Source organism: Brienomyrus brachyistius, chromosome 3 (assembly GCF_023856365.1).
Source record: "Brienomyrus brachyistius isolate T26 chromosome 3, BBRACH_0.4, whole genome shotgun sequence".
Classification (NCBI taxonomy): Eukaryota; Metazoa; Chordata; class Actinopteri; order Osteoglossiformes; family Mormyridae; genus Brienomyrus; species Brienomyrus brachyistius.
The window spans coordinates 31,738,766-31,755,478 of record NC_064535.1 but is presented as its reverse complement, the minus strand read 5'-3'; the positions used below and the strand labels follow the sequence as shown (position 1 = coordinate 31,755,478).

Below are 16,713 nucleotides of genomic sequence, written 5' to 3'. Positions count from 1 at the left end.
GTGAGTTTTGAAAAACAATGGATCATTGGACAGCTCTGCTAAAGAAACAATATGTAATTGGTTGGCTGGTGTGACTGGATGTGGTTTCTTCAAAAAAAAAAGTGATTGCGCAGGAAACGTTTAACCACATTATTCTTTTGTTTCAAAACAAGGTGGAAGGCAAGTGCCTGCAAATTTGCAGACAGGAACAGCAGCGACCTTCAGATGTGCCTGACTAACAACCACAGTGACTGCATCACGTGACATGAGTGTGCCAACCTCTCCACAGGCTGCGCTCAGAAAAATCTTTCTCCGATTGGCCGCTATTCATCCCCACAGCCAATGCTGGGGCACATAGACACAGCTGTGTATCTCATTGGCTCACTATGTGATTTAGTGGAAAGGTCGCTGTGACAGGTCACACTCCACCTGGGAGATTTTATTTATAGGTTTAATCATTCTTCTTTTCATATGTCCTATCTTGCTGCATCCACATGCAGTTCAAGGGAGCAATCAGTCGCACCCCACTTAAATTCAGCATAGTGTGGCCCAGTTCGCTTCAGCTATGACCTGGGATTTCAAGAGCAGTGTGACCCCTTAAACCTCATGTGACCTGTGACCTTCCTAGAAGGTTCATCAGTTCCCTTTCTCCAGTTCAAACATCATGATTTTCCCAGATGGATCGCATTATATCATGTGATATTAAACTACTGCAGGGATATGGAGTGTTGGGATATGGAGAGCCAATCACAGCAGACCAACCTACTCCCTGACAGATATTGTGCATCAATCAGAGAGTGCCTAGCTCACTTACAAGGTCGTGGACCAATCAGCAGAGGCATGCTGCCCAATTAACAGGCTGCAAAAGCAGGTGAGATGTTCAACAATGTGACAGAGCTGGGCATATTGAAAGATCTTGCCCTTGGCCCTGGGGCTTGGAGGCCAGACACTTTGAAGACCATCCCGGAGATGCCGAGATACAACTAAATGGACATCCTCAATGCGCCACAGACTACCAGCGTCGAAGAGTCATCAGACACCCTCTCTCCATTCATAAAGAATTTACAGAGCATCATACACGTCAACAACCAGACTAAAATATTCTGCTGAGCCCTGGATGAATGAGTAATGTGGAGATGATGATGTAACCGATGAGAAAGTCCACCAGGGGAAGACTGGCTTGCATTTAAATAAACTTCAGATGCAATAAGATGGCACCTGCTGGTCAGATCGCCTGTTCCCAGCGTGTCTCGCTGCGGTTGTAAACCCAAACTCTGCCTGTGCTACACAGCCCTGTCCTAAGAGGATTAGTCACCCGGTCAGAGTCGGCTCTGAGCACAGAGATGCTACACAACCAGTGAGCGCAAGCTGGCCAGCAAGGAGGGCCATGTCCAGCAGATAAAGAGTCTACAAGTGTTATTTCTGCAGATGCTTTGCTCCAAAAATATTACATTACAAGCATACAGTTGCCAAGGAGCCAACCAGGCAGAAGTACAGCAAGGTTAGCGTAGTTAGCACTGGAGCAAAAGACAAAAAAACAGTATCCTGGATCCCAGACAAAGGTGAAATTATGGCTGAAACATGACTGTGTGTGTGCTATGACCGGGGTTGCACATGCACACGCACATGCTCACACGCGATCGCCATCATGGCCTACCTCCATGGAAATGCGCCGGTGGACACGGTTCCTGAGACACACGCCTGTGGGGGATTGCACCTCATCGGACGACGTCCCGGAAGCCTGGTCGCTCTCTCCATCCGAACCAATCTTCAGGTTCTCATGCACTATGTCTGTTGGAGGGGGGGCACAAACACAGTAGATAAGCAAGGGCTGTGAGCTGAAGATGGAACGTTATAGGAATGGTATAGGAACCTTTAACTTTTTACAATGTTTCTACTCAGATGACAAGCCACGTTAATTATAACGGAGCATCTGGACCTTAAAATGTCACTGGAACAGTATGGTAGCTGTGGGGAAGCGCCCCCCCACCCCCCCCACCCACTCCATCCTCCTCCTGTACACTCTGTTCTCCACCAGGGGTGCTGGAGATTAGAAATGGAGATTTCTTCCACTTACCCCAACCCACCCCACCCACCGCAGTTCTGATCCAGTCGGTTGACACAATCAGTTATTCATGAGTGCTACTGGCAGATGTGAATGGGATTTCTGGGAGGTTATATCAGCACTGGGACAGTGTGTGTGTGTGTGTGTGTGTGTGTGTGTGTGTGTGTGTGTGTGTGTGTGTGTGTGTGTGTGTGTGAACTGGTCTCTAAGCTGCTTGCTCGGCTGAAAGACTCCATTCATCTGCCATTGCAGACAAACTCCCTAGAGCTAACAGAAACACACACACACGCCCCTATGTAATATTCCCACCTTAATGAACCGTGAATACACTCAGTTATATGAAGAGGGAACACCTTCAGCAATGGGGACAGGCTCTCACTCTCTACAGGGAAAGCTAATACATAGTACTTGGGATGCATAACATCGCAATGTCAGTTTTTTTTGCCATCAATATTGCAAAAAAATAACTACAGCCAAACAGAAGTAATTGTCTACCAATAGGGTCTGTCAACTAAGTGGCTGTTGCAGTGAGCTGTACCAAAAGACACAAAGACATAGCAAACGATCACTTCCTTTTGCCCAATATAGTCTCTGTGGAATCTAAAATGTTTCCATACGCATTAGTATCCATACTCATCTCTTTACAAGAACCGCCTATCCAGCCTGCACTTTGGACCCGGAAACCCATGACAGGCAGGAGAAATTGGGCAAAACTGGGATTAAAGATAATTGTAATGCAGAGGCACAGTGGTGATGGTGGGGGCCGGTGGGGGCAGATGCAGCTCCACCCACTCCCCGTCTGACCTGTGCACAGCTACACAGGTGTAAAGGTACCATCATTGCAGAACCCCCCTCCACCACTAGGAGGCAAGGGCAGGAAGCAGTACCACGTACCCTGAGAATGGCTGATGTTCCAACTTCCTGTCATCTTACCAAAAAAAATGCCTGTGTGGCCCCCTGGAGAGAACATTAAACAAGAGGAGGGGTTTTGGGGCTTCCCTCTCGGTCATAAAGCTGCAGCCCGGGAGGATGAGTCCCGGAGGGGGGGCAGGGAGGGGACATCTGGAGGTTGTTAGTGTTAACGATGCTGTTAACTGGTTGTGAGTAAGGACCAGGCTGACGGTGGCTCTTGGGCCGGTCAGACAGTCTCCATGGACCTGGGAGGCACCGACAGGGGGGTGGATGCAGTAAACAGAGCACCTGCAGAGAAGCTGGCCTGGGTTTCACTACAGAAACAAACACACAGGCAGACACAGGGAACGCATTTAAATTCCCTAACTTACCAGTAGTCAATCAGAGTGCAGAACATGGATTTATATAGATTTATTTCGAAGACACTTTTATCCAAGTGATGTGAAATTAAACAAAGCAGGGTAAGACAGTCCCAGGAACAATCGAGGTTAAGGGCCTCGCTCAAGGGCCCAATGGTGAAGCCACTCTGCAAACCTGGGGATTTAAACCAGTGACCTTCTGATCACAGGCACTGAGAGTCCTAAATCACTGATCCACACAATGCCACACAGCTTCAGCAATTTGATGCTCACTGCTTACAGTGGTTGTGTTCCTTCATGGCCCAGGCCTGTACTAGGGAATAGACACACCATCATTGCACTGTGACCCACATTAAAAACACCAATGAAAATGGGTCATGAGCTTCAGTAATTAAATTAGCAGGATGCTAGTAACTGTCAGAGTGGAGGAAGGCCCTTTATCTTACCCAGCATGCTCTAGGTCAGGAAGCATTTCCCACTGCACTCAGAAACATTGAGTATATTCAACTTTAATCAGACAGCAGATCTGACAGTAGAAGGTCGAGCTCTATAAAACTACAGAATGATTCATCAGTGATGAGATCTGTGTGTCTGAGGAACAAAGAGGCAGAGCCTCCACACCCCACCCACTTATGTGACCTGGGAACCAGGAGGCAGCCACCAGGCAGGGGCAGACATGTCCAGGCGTGAGTCTCCACAGTGACAATGCAGTCAGAAAGGGGACAGATCCGGGCGGAAGGCGAGACCAGGCCTGCCCGTCCATCAGATCTAAAAGCGAGTGCACCGCATGGCCGGCTAAACGGGTGTAGGGTCTGGCATATTGCCATCTCCAGGCAACCTCACCCCAGGTTATGCATGTGTTCGTACTCACCCAGCCGGCTGCCATTGCGTGGCATGGCCATGAACGAGCCCAGACTGCCCCCGATGACGCTGTGGGGGCGACGCAGGGGTGGCTTCCGGAAGGAACCGGCGTACTGGTGCAGAAAAGAATGCATGCTGTGGGAGGTGGGGGGGCGGCCATTCCTCACCATGGGCTCTGTGGACAGGGATGTCAGTCACAAACAAAATCAGTTCAGCATCCAAGCAATATATAATATTAGAGAACATTGCAGGTAACAGGAGACAAGAGAACATCAATGCATCAGGAAAGAGAACATCACACAGGAGAAAATGTCCCTAAGCACACTGAGGATCTGTGTCCTGGGTGATATTCCTGCCTTTTTAATTCCTGTCTGCTTTCTCCCCAATGGTGTCTTGGTTGGAGAAACAGGCTTCACACCCCCAGCATCCCTGCATACCAATGCCCTCTAAAGGCACTACAGACTGGCTGTAAACACCCGCAGTCCACCTGCTCCCATGGATCGGCAGGAACGATGACTCAGAAATGACTCAGGTGCCATCACTTAAGACAGGACTCTGCTTGTACCTTTAGGTGGCGCTGTTGTACATCGGTCACACAGTGAGGTCTAATAAGACAAAGTGCCGACGGTGTGCTGGAATGCTCATTAAAAAAGGGGGTAACTTAAGACGCCCCCCCCCCTCCGAGCCCGGCAGCCCTTTGAATCAGAAGTCTGGTGATTATTCTGAAAAGCTTGTCAGGCCTCAGGCTACAGGTGCAGAGACACGAGTGTGTGAATGGGGAGGGGGCCGGGAGGCAGCAACGTCACCGACAGACATGCCCCCGAAAGCACCCCACCCTACGCGGCAAGGCAGAATGTTTCAGAATGACACCTAGAGTCTGGGTTGACGGGAAAGGTGCTTAATGGGGGGGGGGGGGGGGGTAGTTGCCATACAGCTGCTGGCGTCTTCGCTGTGCACATAACCTGGCAGGCCGGCTCGGAACATGCCTGCACCTGCAGGGCAGTTCTGGTAAACCAATCCCTGCCAAATATAGAAAAAAATCCATACAGCTGGGTTTGTCACCAGCTGGAAGGATTTGCCTTCCCACAAGAAGAGTATGTCACTGCAGAGATGGCGACCCAAACCCCTGACATGACTGGCTATTTCCAGGAGCAGGCAGCTTGTCACCTCCACGTCACCAAAATGCGAGACAGGAGCCGGGGCTTTGAGAATCGGAATTCCAAATGCTCCCCCCACTGGAGGACTGGGATCCAGCAACGACAGCATGCGAATTTTCCCATGACTCGTACACTGGCCATAAATGCAAACCAGGCTTGATTAGAATGACACGGTTGACATCTCCATTGGCTGACATTCGTTAAAAATCAAGATAATCGCCATCAGGCCGATGTGCCAGTCTTGGCTAATGCACAAAGTCTCTCAAAATGCAAAGTTAGCAGCACCAGAGCTAAAGACACAAGTACTAAAATAATGGAGATGATTATACTGGGTGATCAGGTCATTTCCACATTGTTTACCAGCCCACAACATATTTACGATTCATAGCCTTCAGATCAGGATTTCATTTCCCACAAAAGCCAAACCGCAACCCCAGCAAGTGGCTCAGAGGTTAGCTATGCGTATATCATACAAAAAAAATATTATATCGGTATCGGTCCAAATTTCCCCATCGGGTTCCACATCCATTAGGCTTCATGGTGACTTAGAGTTTTGCTACAGTCATCAGATGGACAGAACTCTGCTTGTACCTTTACAACATAGTGTAGCGTTTAAGGACTTGAACCTGGTTCAGGTTCTGCTTTTGCTGGTTCAGGTTCTGCTTTTATATCCTTGAATGAGGCAGTAAATCTCCGCTATCCAGTGGAAAAATGAAATATCCAGCTTTCAATCATAAAAAAAAAAATTGCTTGTGTTTTTGATAAACGCTGAGAATAATCATGATGTGTGAAAACTAAAAGTTACTCAGTGAGGTTCTTCAGATGCTGGGAGCCCTGAACCTCTTGTTCATAACAGTCCTACAGATGGCTGCTCACCACTGCCTTGGGAAGGAGATCACCAGGGGTCACTGGGTTCAACTGGAGATGCACAAGCAATCGCTGATGAAGCATCACGTGGGGTGAAGAACTCAGCGAGACTATGGCAACCCTCCCCTGGGTGACACTGAATCCCCCGGCCACAAAGGAGCCGTTGTTCTTGTCCCCACGGCAGCCCGCCGGGTGGAACATGCTGAGGATTCTGAGTTTCAGAAAGAACCGTCTGACTGACCCACTGGAGCCACACCAAGGGGCTACATGCCACATGCTCTTCAGTTGAAGGGAAAAAAGTGGACTTTCACAGCCACACAGAGAGCCTCGGAGCCCTTTCAGCAGCTCAGGATCCTCCACAGCTGTTGCTAGGCGTGCAGAAGTAACCCACATGGCCGGGGGTGGGGGCTTATCATTTCCCACCACATTAATCACAGCCTGCCCCAGCTGGATATTCCTGCTGTACTCTCTGAAAGTTTATCATTTTCAGCAGCAGGATGAAGCTGTAAACATGAACTCGATTATCCACTGGATAACTGCAGATAATTGATGCCGACTGGGCAGCACATCATGACCTTCAGCTGAACATGGTGCTTCACTCTTTCAGAAAAGCCAAAGGATTGAGGATACTGGAGAAGTCTATGTTCTACACTTCGAGGAGCAGGTTCAGGTACGTTACAATAATATTGGAAATTCTACTGATTCCTGGCGTTGTCTCTAAAAATTTGATCTACAAGGACTCCAATCTTCCCCACTTTCGCCGATTAATCTTACAAAATCAAATAAATCTTTTTTCTACCTAGCACTTTTATTAGTAAATATATGTTACTGGCTTTGTTGGAGCAAGAGTATCTTTCACCCAACTGTCATCAAGTTTCTCTCTTCATTCGTCCCTCTGGAACCAACAGTACAGAAAATTGATGCATACAATGATCTGTCAATTTACGCAGAGCCCTAAATGCTCAGCAGGAATAACCAGGGTGTCTGACGCTTTCATACGGCTAATGACCCACTGAAGCCAAACCCAAAGCAAACCTTCAGCATCCTCTGCAAATACCACCATGGCCTCCAGGATATTAAAACCAGGAGCTGCGAGACAAACACCTCAATCTTCTTATTCCCACAGCTTTGAAACTGAATTCCCATCCTTGGTGCAACTCTGGCTCGAGCACGATAGGCAACAATTTTTCAGTATCCAATGGGACCATCTTGACAAATCATAGCATCGAACCTCTGACCCCTGTAGCGACACTCTACCTCTGTCCTAAACATGAGCTGCTTCATGCAGAAGCATCTTCCTTCATCTGTTTTCTGTGAATATTTTTACTGCCTCACCACATGTCTGAGGGCGGTCAGCTGACCCCACACCCCATCATTAGCTCTGCAGCTCTCTGCATGGTGTAATTACCATCCAGGTGTACTCTAGCTGTCAGACACCCACACGGAGTTGTGGGGTCACTCAGACAGAGGTCCATCTCGAATAAGACGACGGCCACCCCTCACGTTTCCCTCGGCCCAGGAGACGAATTCTCAAAGGGCATGTGTCCATGTGCTGCGAGCTATTCCTGTGCCCGCCTTGCATTTCAGATCATGGTGATCTAATGCTGCAGCCATTATTTAACACTAACTGTCAGGTGGAACAAAAGCCACAGCTTCTTTGAAATCTGACCGCTTTAATAGGCCTGTATGCTTGCAGCGGGATTCAGGTTTCATTGAGGCTTATCCCCACTAATTAACAAAGGCACTCGGAAATCCCGAAGGCCTTCATGAACCCAAGATGTACACAGGAAAATCACCTGGATCAGTCAAACACCAAAACGTTTCATCTAGTCCTGTGATGCAGGCAGGTTTCTTCATGAACATGGAAGCAGCCAGATAGCCGTGAACCATCAGAAATCCAACTTTACGGGGTCGAATACACAAGCTGCCCAGGATGAAGCACAACAGCTTCGGGCATGGAGTACCATCTGGCGGAGATCACTTCAAGATCCTAATGAAGCCGGGGGCATGAATGCCAAGGTCACAGAAAGCAGACGTCACGCATCTCTATAGCAGTGCCTATTCATACAAGGGGCAGATAAAAGCTTTTTCTAAAAATCTCATTCAAACCAAAGCACACCGTGCAGCCGGGCTTTCTGCAGCTTTAAAGCCCCCAGCGACACCCTGCCGCTTGTTGTTGCATTTGAGGAATCTGCTAATCTGCCTTCTAATGTCGGAGTCCTGCTCTAGCGCTCACTGGTGCCCCCTGCTGTAACCCAAGCATTCTTTCCCGAGCTGTGGCCTGATTTCCACTGAGCCAGGTGGCAACTGGGGCAAGACTGGCAGAGGGGCCCGCACACACGGACGTACTCATACACACACAGGCACACGCACCTACGCAGACACCACAAACACATATAGACAACCAGGCATATACCACAGAAGCACACATGGACACTTCTTTTTCATACACATACACACCAAGGACAAATCTGTGGTTCAGACTTCCAGTAGTTTTTCCAGGCTGACACTGCAGCACTATACCACACAGGGGGAAGGTTCACCATAGAAACAGGGGAGGAAGGGAAGGAGAGAGAGAGAGAGAGAGAGCCACACACACACACACACATACAAACACTCATACACACACAGAACGGAGGGGAGAAAAGCAGAGCAACCAGTGTGGGACAAGATGGAAAACGAAATGAATCTTACAACCATAATGCTCATTATGGCATACAAGTGACAGGCAGAGTAAACCAAGCCAGCGGGAAGAGGACGGCGGATCCTTCCAGAAAAGTTCTACACAGCCCCGGGCACTAGCCGCATCACTCGAGGGGGAGAACAGGGGTCTGGAGCACCTTGGGTCTGTGCACGCAGCGCATAATGGAAAGCCATCAGACTAAGATTTGGGAGAAACCAGGGCAGAGAGCCCACCCCCCGCACCCCCATGCAGGCTCAGGCACTCAGAAACAGAGGCGTTACCATAGAAACTAGGGTAGAGGAATTATTAGAAAATCATGGAGCAGAGTATGAAATCGTGTCTCTTACATCTTAACCTTATTTCATCTGTTTCCGAAACCTGAAGGTATGTGGGATTGTTCCCACCCCCCATGCGTCATCCGTAAGCATGAGGGGGAAGCGAGCACATCTGTGCTGCATTACAGCATCAGTGTCAGCTGTTTGGGGTCCTGCCGACGAAGATGGGGTCATGTAATCGTCTCTGTGGCAGACACTCAGGACCCAGAAGGTCACGCATGTTCCTGTAGATAGAATGGGGAGGGTCTGCCAGCCAACTAAAGCGGAGGTCAAAGGTGAGAGGATAGGGGGATGGGAGCACCTACCGTTGTCCTTACTGCTGCTCTCCTCGATGGTCATCTGCTCAGCCAGCTCTGACAGAGACTCGTCAATGGTCTGGCTCCCGCGCAGCGTCAGGGACAGGCGCCGCTTAAACTTCTTCATTTTTTCCATCAAGCACTCCGGCGGGGTGGGGGTGGGGGGGCCCTGAGGATGAGGAGCAAAGGGTTTAGGGCCACACAAAAGAGGAGGAGAAGGCTTGGGGAAGATGGGGAGGGGCTTCAGAGGGGTGAGCAGGAGGAGACTGGTTAGAAAGATCAGAATTTTTGAGTTGGATATTTACGCACCCCAGGGGCCTGCTCCACAAAGTAACATTTCTTGTTTAGCCGGATGATTTTCAGATATAAGGTAGTCTGGGCTAAATGGACCAGCTCAAGTAATATGTTAACATTTGCACAAAATCCTTATGACCTAATAACTATGGCTGGGTGATGCCAACAAGCTAAATAATGTCAAAAATGAGTAATTACAAACAGCCAATCAAAGGGAGCAGAACCATGGGAAGAGTCAGCAACCTGAACATCCAAGATGGGCATGTGCTAAGAAGCAATTAACTTGTGTGAAATGATGACGGCAAAGTACTCAATCTACTCAAGATCTGCAGACATACGGGGGACACGAGGTGTCAGGATTCGCCTGACGGGCATCTGCAAGCGCACACTGACTCACTCGCACACTCAGAGTGCGTCAGTGTCCAAACTGAGAGGATTCAGCTTGTTTCCATCAGCAAAAACTTTAAGTCCTGTAAATCTGTGCTTGAAATTTAAATTTACAAGTCGGCTGTAGAGCCGGAAATACAGCAGTTCTTGGGGGATGACTCAACCTCGCGGTACCGGCCGCAATGCCCTACAGTGAGCCCGCAGGTGATGCATCAGCAGTCATAGAAACAAAATTTACCCAACACAGTTAACTACAATCACTGAGAATTAAAGACATCACTGAAGAGGCATGTGTGTTTGCGTGTTATTCTCCATTTTATACCACCCATACTCCTCACGAGCACAGCATTCACTCAACAGCCACAAAAAGATCCCGGAATCTTTTGACATCCAATGGACCGCGTGAGAATCCCTCACTCTGTTTACTGGCTAAACTCAATCCAGGTTATCAGCTATACACCAGTGCCAATACAGTCAGATAAACAGTACCTAGTTGTCTTCTAACCAAACAGCCTAGGACTGTCTATATTACCCAAGCTCCCTATAATAGCTTCACATTTTAATATATCATTATCTCTTCCTAAAATAAACCAAGAAACAAATTAATGATTTAGTAACTAAAAGACTAAATCTAATAAGGTAATGGCCAGTCTCACAGCTGAGGAAGTGTTTAGCCCCCTTTTCGCAGGTCAAAGACCTGGTGCCTACCTCATTTCCACATCAGCCAGGAAACCAGTGAGGAAATGCTTGTAGATTGGTTATAAGAGTGATTCATGACCTGATGTGACCCAAGGACCGAGATTTCTCTCCACCTCATCTCTCAAACACTACTCCCTCCGAAGGGTTATCCCTTCAGAGTCTCCTCAAGAAGTTCAAGACCAGAACTCAAATGTACCCAAGCACACAGAGTCTGAATCCCTCCCTACAGACGTGTCTGACTCCTTCCTCACCACCGCACAGAAGCACGGAAGACACCCCCCCCCCCCCCGAGGAAAACAGCAGGAGGCCCGACACGCATCCCCTACCACCGGGAGCAACATGGCCTCCACATCCGGAATGGGAGGTGCGCGAGGCCGACTTTCCAGCAGCTGCTCCCACTCCACCTGTTCCGGCAAACAGATGCATCACAGAAGCTTCCGGAGATGGAGTTGTGGCCGCTCCCCACGAGAACACAGTACTGGAACAAGGTCCGTTGTGTTTGCCGATTGGCTGGTGGAGCGACATGGGAGATGGATTCATCATTGGGATGACAGGGCATTGAATAGATAGTAAGAATCCATTTGGACCTGTGTGTGTGGGTGCAGAGCCCAGGCCACAGGAAACACCTTGAGTCTGGACTGCACTTCCCCTACATTGTGTTCATGCATGAGCCCCCCACCCCCACTGTGCACTGCACTGGAAGGGGCAATAAGTCTCCTACTCCCTGCACAATTTGTGTGTGTGTGTGTGTGTGTGTGTGGGGACATGGCAAAGAAACAGAAACAGGTTTTAGACAGCAGGTGGCGTGGTAGTTAAGGGCCCGATCATTAACTGAGGGAGCAGGAAGGAGCCTGTAGTTGTACCTTGGAGCAGGACAGTTAACGTGTTAAACATCAATCTCAATGTATAAAGATAACCCGTTCCGTGGATGCGTCAAAAAAAGGTTTCTTGCCATTTTTCTGATGGGGGTCCAGGCCCAGTATCATCTCGAAACTCGTGGCCCTGAAGGCGCAAGACTATTGGCACGGAGCCAGTCAGTCATTTACGAACCTCTTTAATAGTGTGACAGGCAGCAAAACCATGCAAAGTGGACGTTAGCAGAAGCCGTAAACAGCAGCAAATGCTGACACTTCCTGTGGGAGAAGGAAGTTTGACCAGGACTGTAAGAGGCACTATACAGTCCTCATCAACAGTACTATACTACACTCACACAGGTGTCGGAGGGGCATGGATATTCAGGCAGACTGAGCAGCAGCCCAGGAGTGGACCGTTCGCCTTGTTCCAATCTGTGGCTGGTATGCATCCTCACACGCAGCCCCCAGAGTGACGAAAAAGATGTTGCATGGTTGCGTGCGCTACAGAGTGTCCATAGTAAGTATGAAGCAGGCGGCAGGCGAGATAAATGAAGAGGGCGCTGGCAAATGCTGACGCAGGGAAGCCGTTAGTGGACTCCTGAGGAATCCATTAACTTCCTGACTAACAGGGCAGGAATTTTGTTTTTCACACCCGTCCTGTGCTAAGGTGAAGGCCAGCTGGGGAGGGGGGGGCAGAGATAAAGGCATGGCACATCATAGACACGGACGAGTGTTCATGTTAGGAGCGGCTCTGAAACCAGGAGTGATGTTCATATATGGGGTGGGGGGGCTACTGGTGCTTTCCCCAGCACTAACACACATCTGATCACAGCGTCTCAACTACCAGACATTGATGGGGGCATGTACACATGCTGGGGGATCCGCACACACAGTCCAGCATTTAAGCCCAGCCATTACAGTGACATTCATGCCAACTTCAGATCGGCATCATCAGAGCATCTAAAATTAGCTGGTTCTTTGGAGACATCATGGGAGCATCTCTCTGGGGGTGTCAGACAAAGCCTCGCTTTCATCCTAAGCAATAATGAGACTGTTCTACACCAAAATGTCAAAGTAAAAAGCCAGGAATCAGCACAACCATGTGTGTCCCCCCCCCCAAAAATAAACGCTGAGAACAAGGGTACTGCTCATCACCCCGATCTTCTGAGGCGGACATGTTCCACCCATAAGCCTGCATCTGATTCCTCAGGAGAGACTGGCAGTGTACCAGTTTAGAGGCGTAAGAACGGCCACAAAGTCCAGTGTGTGTGTGTGTGTGTGTGTGTGTGTGTGTGTGTGTGTGTGTGTGTGAGAGAGAGAGAGAGAGAGAGAGAGAGATGTGGGCTCCAGTGTAACATCCACATGTACAACAGGCACTTTTGTCCAAAGTGATGTTCGGCTTATGGATAACTCGCATTTACGAATGGTCTGCCGTAAAGCCAATTACATAAAAAACTTGGGGTAACAGCACATGAAAACATCGCAAGGCTTCAGTGGTTCATTGGCTTGACATACACTACAGTTTACAGTTAATTATGCAGTCACAATAAAAGTATTACTGTTATTGTGTACTGCATTATTTTTCCAACGTACCTACAAATTCGACTTGGACAGACTTGGAGAACGGAACTCGTTCGTAACCACAGGACTGCTTGTACACAAATGAGACAGATAGCACATCACAGACATACGGCTGTCAGGAAGTCAATCAGGCATAAGTGTAGCTAGGCTGAGTTTTCTAATTAATGTCCAGGTATACAGTAAGTGTAAGCATCATAGGAGCAAGATCTATGCAACACCTTTCGAACAAAGCAACAAGGGGATCGCTCAGAACCCTGATCTTCTGACAAGGAGAGCTACTCAAGTCAAAAACATGAATCTCCAGGATGGAGAAGAGACCAGCTAAGGGATGATGGATGAAGACAGAGCAGCTGAGGGCCTGGATGAGCCAGGTGTGACAATCCCTAACAGATGGGTGGTGACTTACAATAATCCTGCACTCTCTCTGCACTCTGATATAGGTAAAGCTCTGCACAGACACCGGCAAGCCTTTTCAGGAACGGAAAACAGCTCCAGAGGCCTACTTGTTGCGTGGGGGGGGGTCTCCATGGCCCTGACCATTCCTTTTTTCACCCCTCACCATCTTTGGCTGCCCATTTGCCTGTGCCGTTCCTTCATCCCCTCTCCACTTTGCACACCCACATCTGCAGCTAGGACCTTCACCACTTCACACGCCCTGGGGTTGAAGCAGGTGCGACTGTCTGGGGAACCTGACCCCCCCCCCCCCAACCAGATCCCCAAACAAGCCAATGCGCTTGCTAGAAAATACAGCGTCTGTCTGTCATCAGCTTGAGTGCCTGTTAGGGCGGAGTGAAGGCGGAGCAGGCCCTGACTCCAAATTAAGGGGATTAAAGTAAGTAGTCAGCCAGCCTTTATCCACCACACAGCTCTATATCCTTACAAGGACTAACTGGTTGTACTGGGACCTGCTACTGTAAAAATATAAAAACAAAATGTTGACACACACGGACATGCTCAGAGAGACAAGTAGACACTCTTCTCTATGGGCCCTTGAACAGAGGTGATCAGAAACTGCACAAATGTGCTGTGGCATTGCCTGCTGTGCTGACTGTGAGCAGCACTGATCAGCTGTGGGGGGAGGGGGGAGATCATATGTGTGAAATCGATACACTGTAGGGGGAGGGGGTTCCTGTACATGCTGGAGGCCTGTAAACTTCAGAGCCCATTGACATCCCACGGCCACATTTATCAAGAAGTCCCCCCCCTCATATGATTGCCCCCTGTGGCCAATACCCTTTTACAGACTATAAGCTGTTCAAACAGGATTGACTGAAGTCTGCCAGGATGCTCAGATGATCATAGAGTTGCTGGGATGAAGATCTGAATTAGTGACAGGAGCACATAAGGGCACTCAGATGATCACAGAGTGGCTGGGATGATAGGCTCTTGCGGCAGCCACAATCAAGGGGGCAAAGAGCATGCAAAGAGGTGTGAAGAGAGCTCCCAGCCCAACGCCCCCCAATGTGCGATCAGATTAGGAGCAGGGAGCTGCCGCACAGGACCCTGAAATCCTGTCACATGCATTGCAGGCAGCTGGAGGTAGCGCAGGCAGCTGTAGCCACAACAGGGCTTTGCTGAGTGATCCCAGAACGGTACCACAGCATACCACTCCCTCACTGGCCATCTAGGTCAGTCAGATGATCCCAGGTCAATCTGAGTTTACAGTAGGATGCAGAAAACATGGGTACATGAAATGGTTGTGCAAAAGTCACCTTCCTGGAGGAATAGGACCCTGCACACCTCCCCCCAAAAAGTAGAGGGAAATGCATGGAGGGAAAGGTGGCACCCTAAAATTTTGTGTGTCATTTACCTGTCACAGACTTCAGATGTTCTTCCCTGGTGTTAAATACTGTATAATTGTACACGGAGGCCATTTTGAAGATAGGGTCTGAACTGGTTGGTTTTGAGCCCGGGGGAGCATTACCTCAGGGAAAGGATAGCAGTGCCCCTGCCTCCAAACAGGGGCACCCCCACCCAGACATACCACAGCGAATGCCACGGGTTTGAGCAAGTCTGGTCATGAGGGGGACCCCCCCCCACCAGTATTTCTGATGTATTTTCTCTCTCCCAGGACAAACAAGGCACAAAAACAAAGGGAGCACAGAGAGACAGCCAACGTTATTCAAACAAGAGGGGCAGGGTTTGCCAGAGACGCCCCACCCCCACCCCGCAAGCTGCGAGTTGCGAGTTGCGAAAACCAATCAAGAGCCTCTCACAGTGTCAGGGAGTTTAACCCCTCCCCCACACTAATTAAGAGGTTGGGGCATGCACGGGGTCAGGATCACAAATTGAATTGAATGTGTCTCTTGATCAAACGGGTCATGGCTGCTAATATAGGCGACAGCAGTTACAGTCACATGAAAAGCTGCACTTTGATAAATTGCATATTTTAATAAGGGTGTCGATGAAGTCAGTAGACTTCTGATGGTTCCTGGAAGGTCTCCACTGGGAAATCGCCCCACATCAACAACAGCCACCTGGTCGAGCCAGAGTGGCCGGCCACCTTGACAGAATGAGTGTTGATCTTTCTGGCACAAGAACCCCTGAAGACAGCATGGGCCCGCAGCCCACTTTACCAATGTGGCTTGACCCCACATGGTGGCGAAACACAGCGATGAGACAGAGAGCTAGAGAGAGCACCAATCAGACAGGACCACATGAAGCTGAGCAGAGAGAGGCGGGGTTTACACACAATAAAAACATCCAAGCAGAGGGTGTCACCCATCAATCCATTGTGCACACAGATTCACTGCTGAATAAAATTAAATGAATCAACATTACAAACGTTTGTGTGATTTTCACTAAACGAGAAAAAAACCTGCAAAAAGGACCTCTCTCTCTATCTATCCCTCCTCTAGCAGTAACACTAAGCAGACATGGAGAACTGTGATGATGACATGGTGACAGAACTCAAGCTTGGTAACAGGGACAGACAGCCATGCTCGTTTGGGTCTGTCGCTACAGCACTGGCTGCCTGGCCCCTCCCTGCTCTGTTCCCCCACCAGAAGCAGCACCTGACGTCACTGTACCGTCAAAGTGACCTTTGACCTGGCCGACAATTCCATATTGCATGGGACCACAGACCCCCCTCCACAAAGTGCTAAAGTCCCTATGGAAGTAGGTCTCCCCAAAACAACCAATCTTATCCTAGCCCTCTAAAACCACAGTCAACCAGGTCACAGCGAGGTCACAGGGACTTCCTCTTAAAGAAGCAATTATACATCCTAGACCATCATCACCTTAACACCCAATACAATACCTCTCTAGCCACTCCCTAGGGTCAGAGGTAGAGTACCCTGAACAAGCAGCAGTTCTGGAAGTTGCTGCTTTCTTCATGAAGCCTCAAAAATGCTCAGGATAACATCTTCCAACCTCCAGATGGTC

General features: G+C 49.1%; 1 protein-coding gene across 1 annotated transcript in view; it reads right to left on the bottom strand.

Moving 5' to 3' along the window:
* cdk17 (cyclin-dependent kinase 17) overlaps positions 1-16,713 on the bottom strand; it is a 46,164-nt gene that overhangs the window by 17,804 nt on the left and 11,647 nt on the right. The window contains exons 2-4 of the mRNA XM_049008112.1: positions 9,524-9,683; positions 4,187-4,351; positions 1,637-1,770 (exon numbers count right to left, since the gene is read on the bottom strand). Of these exons, the coding sequence (XP_048864069.1) occupies positions 1,637-1,770; positions 4,187-4,351; positions 9,524-9,650 (426 nt within the window). The 5' untranslated portion in view covers positions 9,651-9,683. The remainder of the gene's footprint in view (positions 1-1,636; positions 1,771-4,186; positions 4,352-9,523; positions 9,684-16,713) is intronic.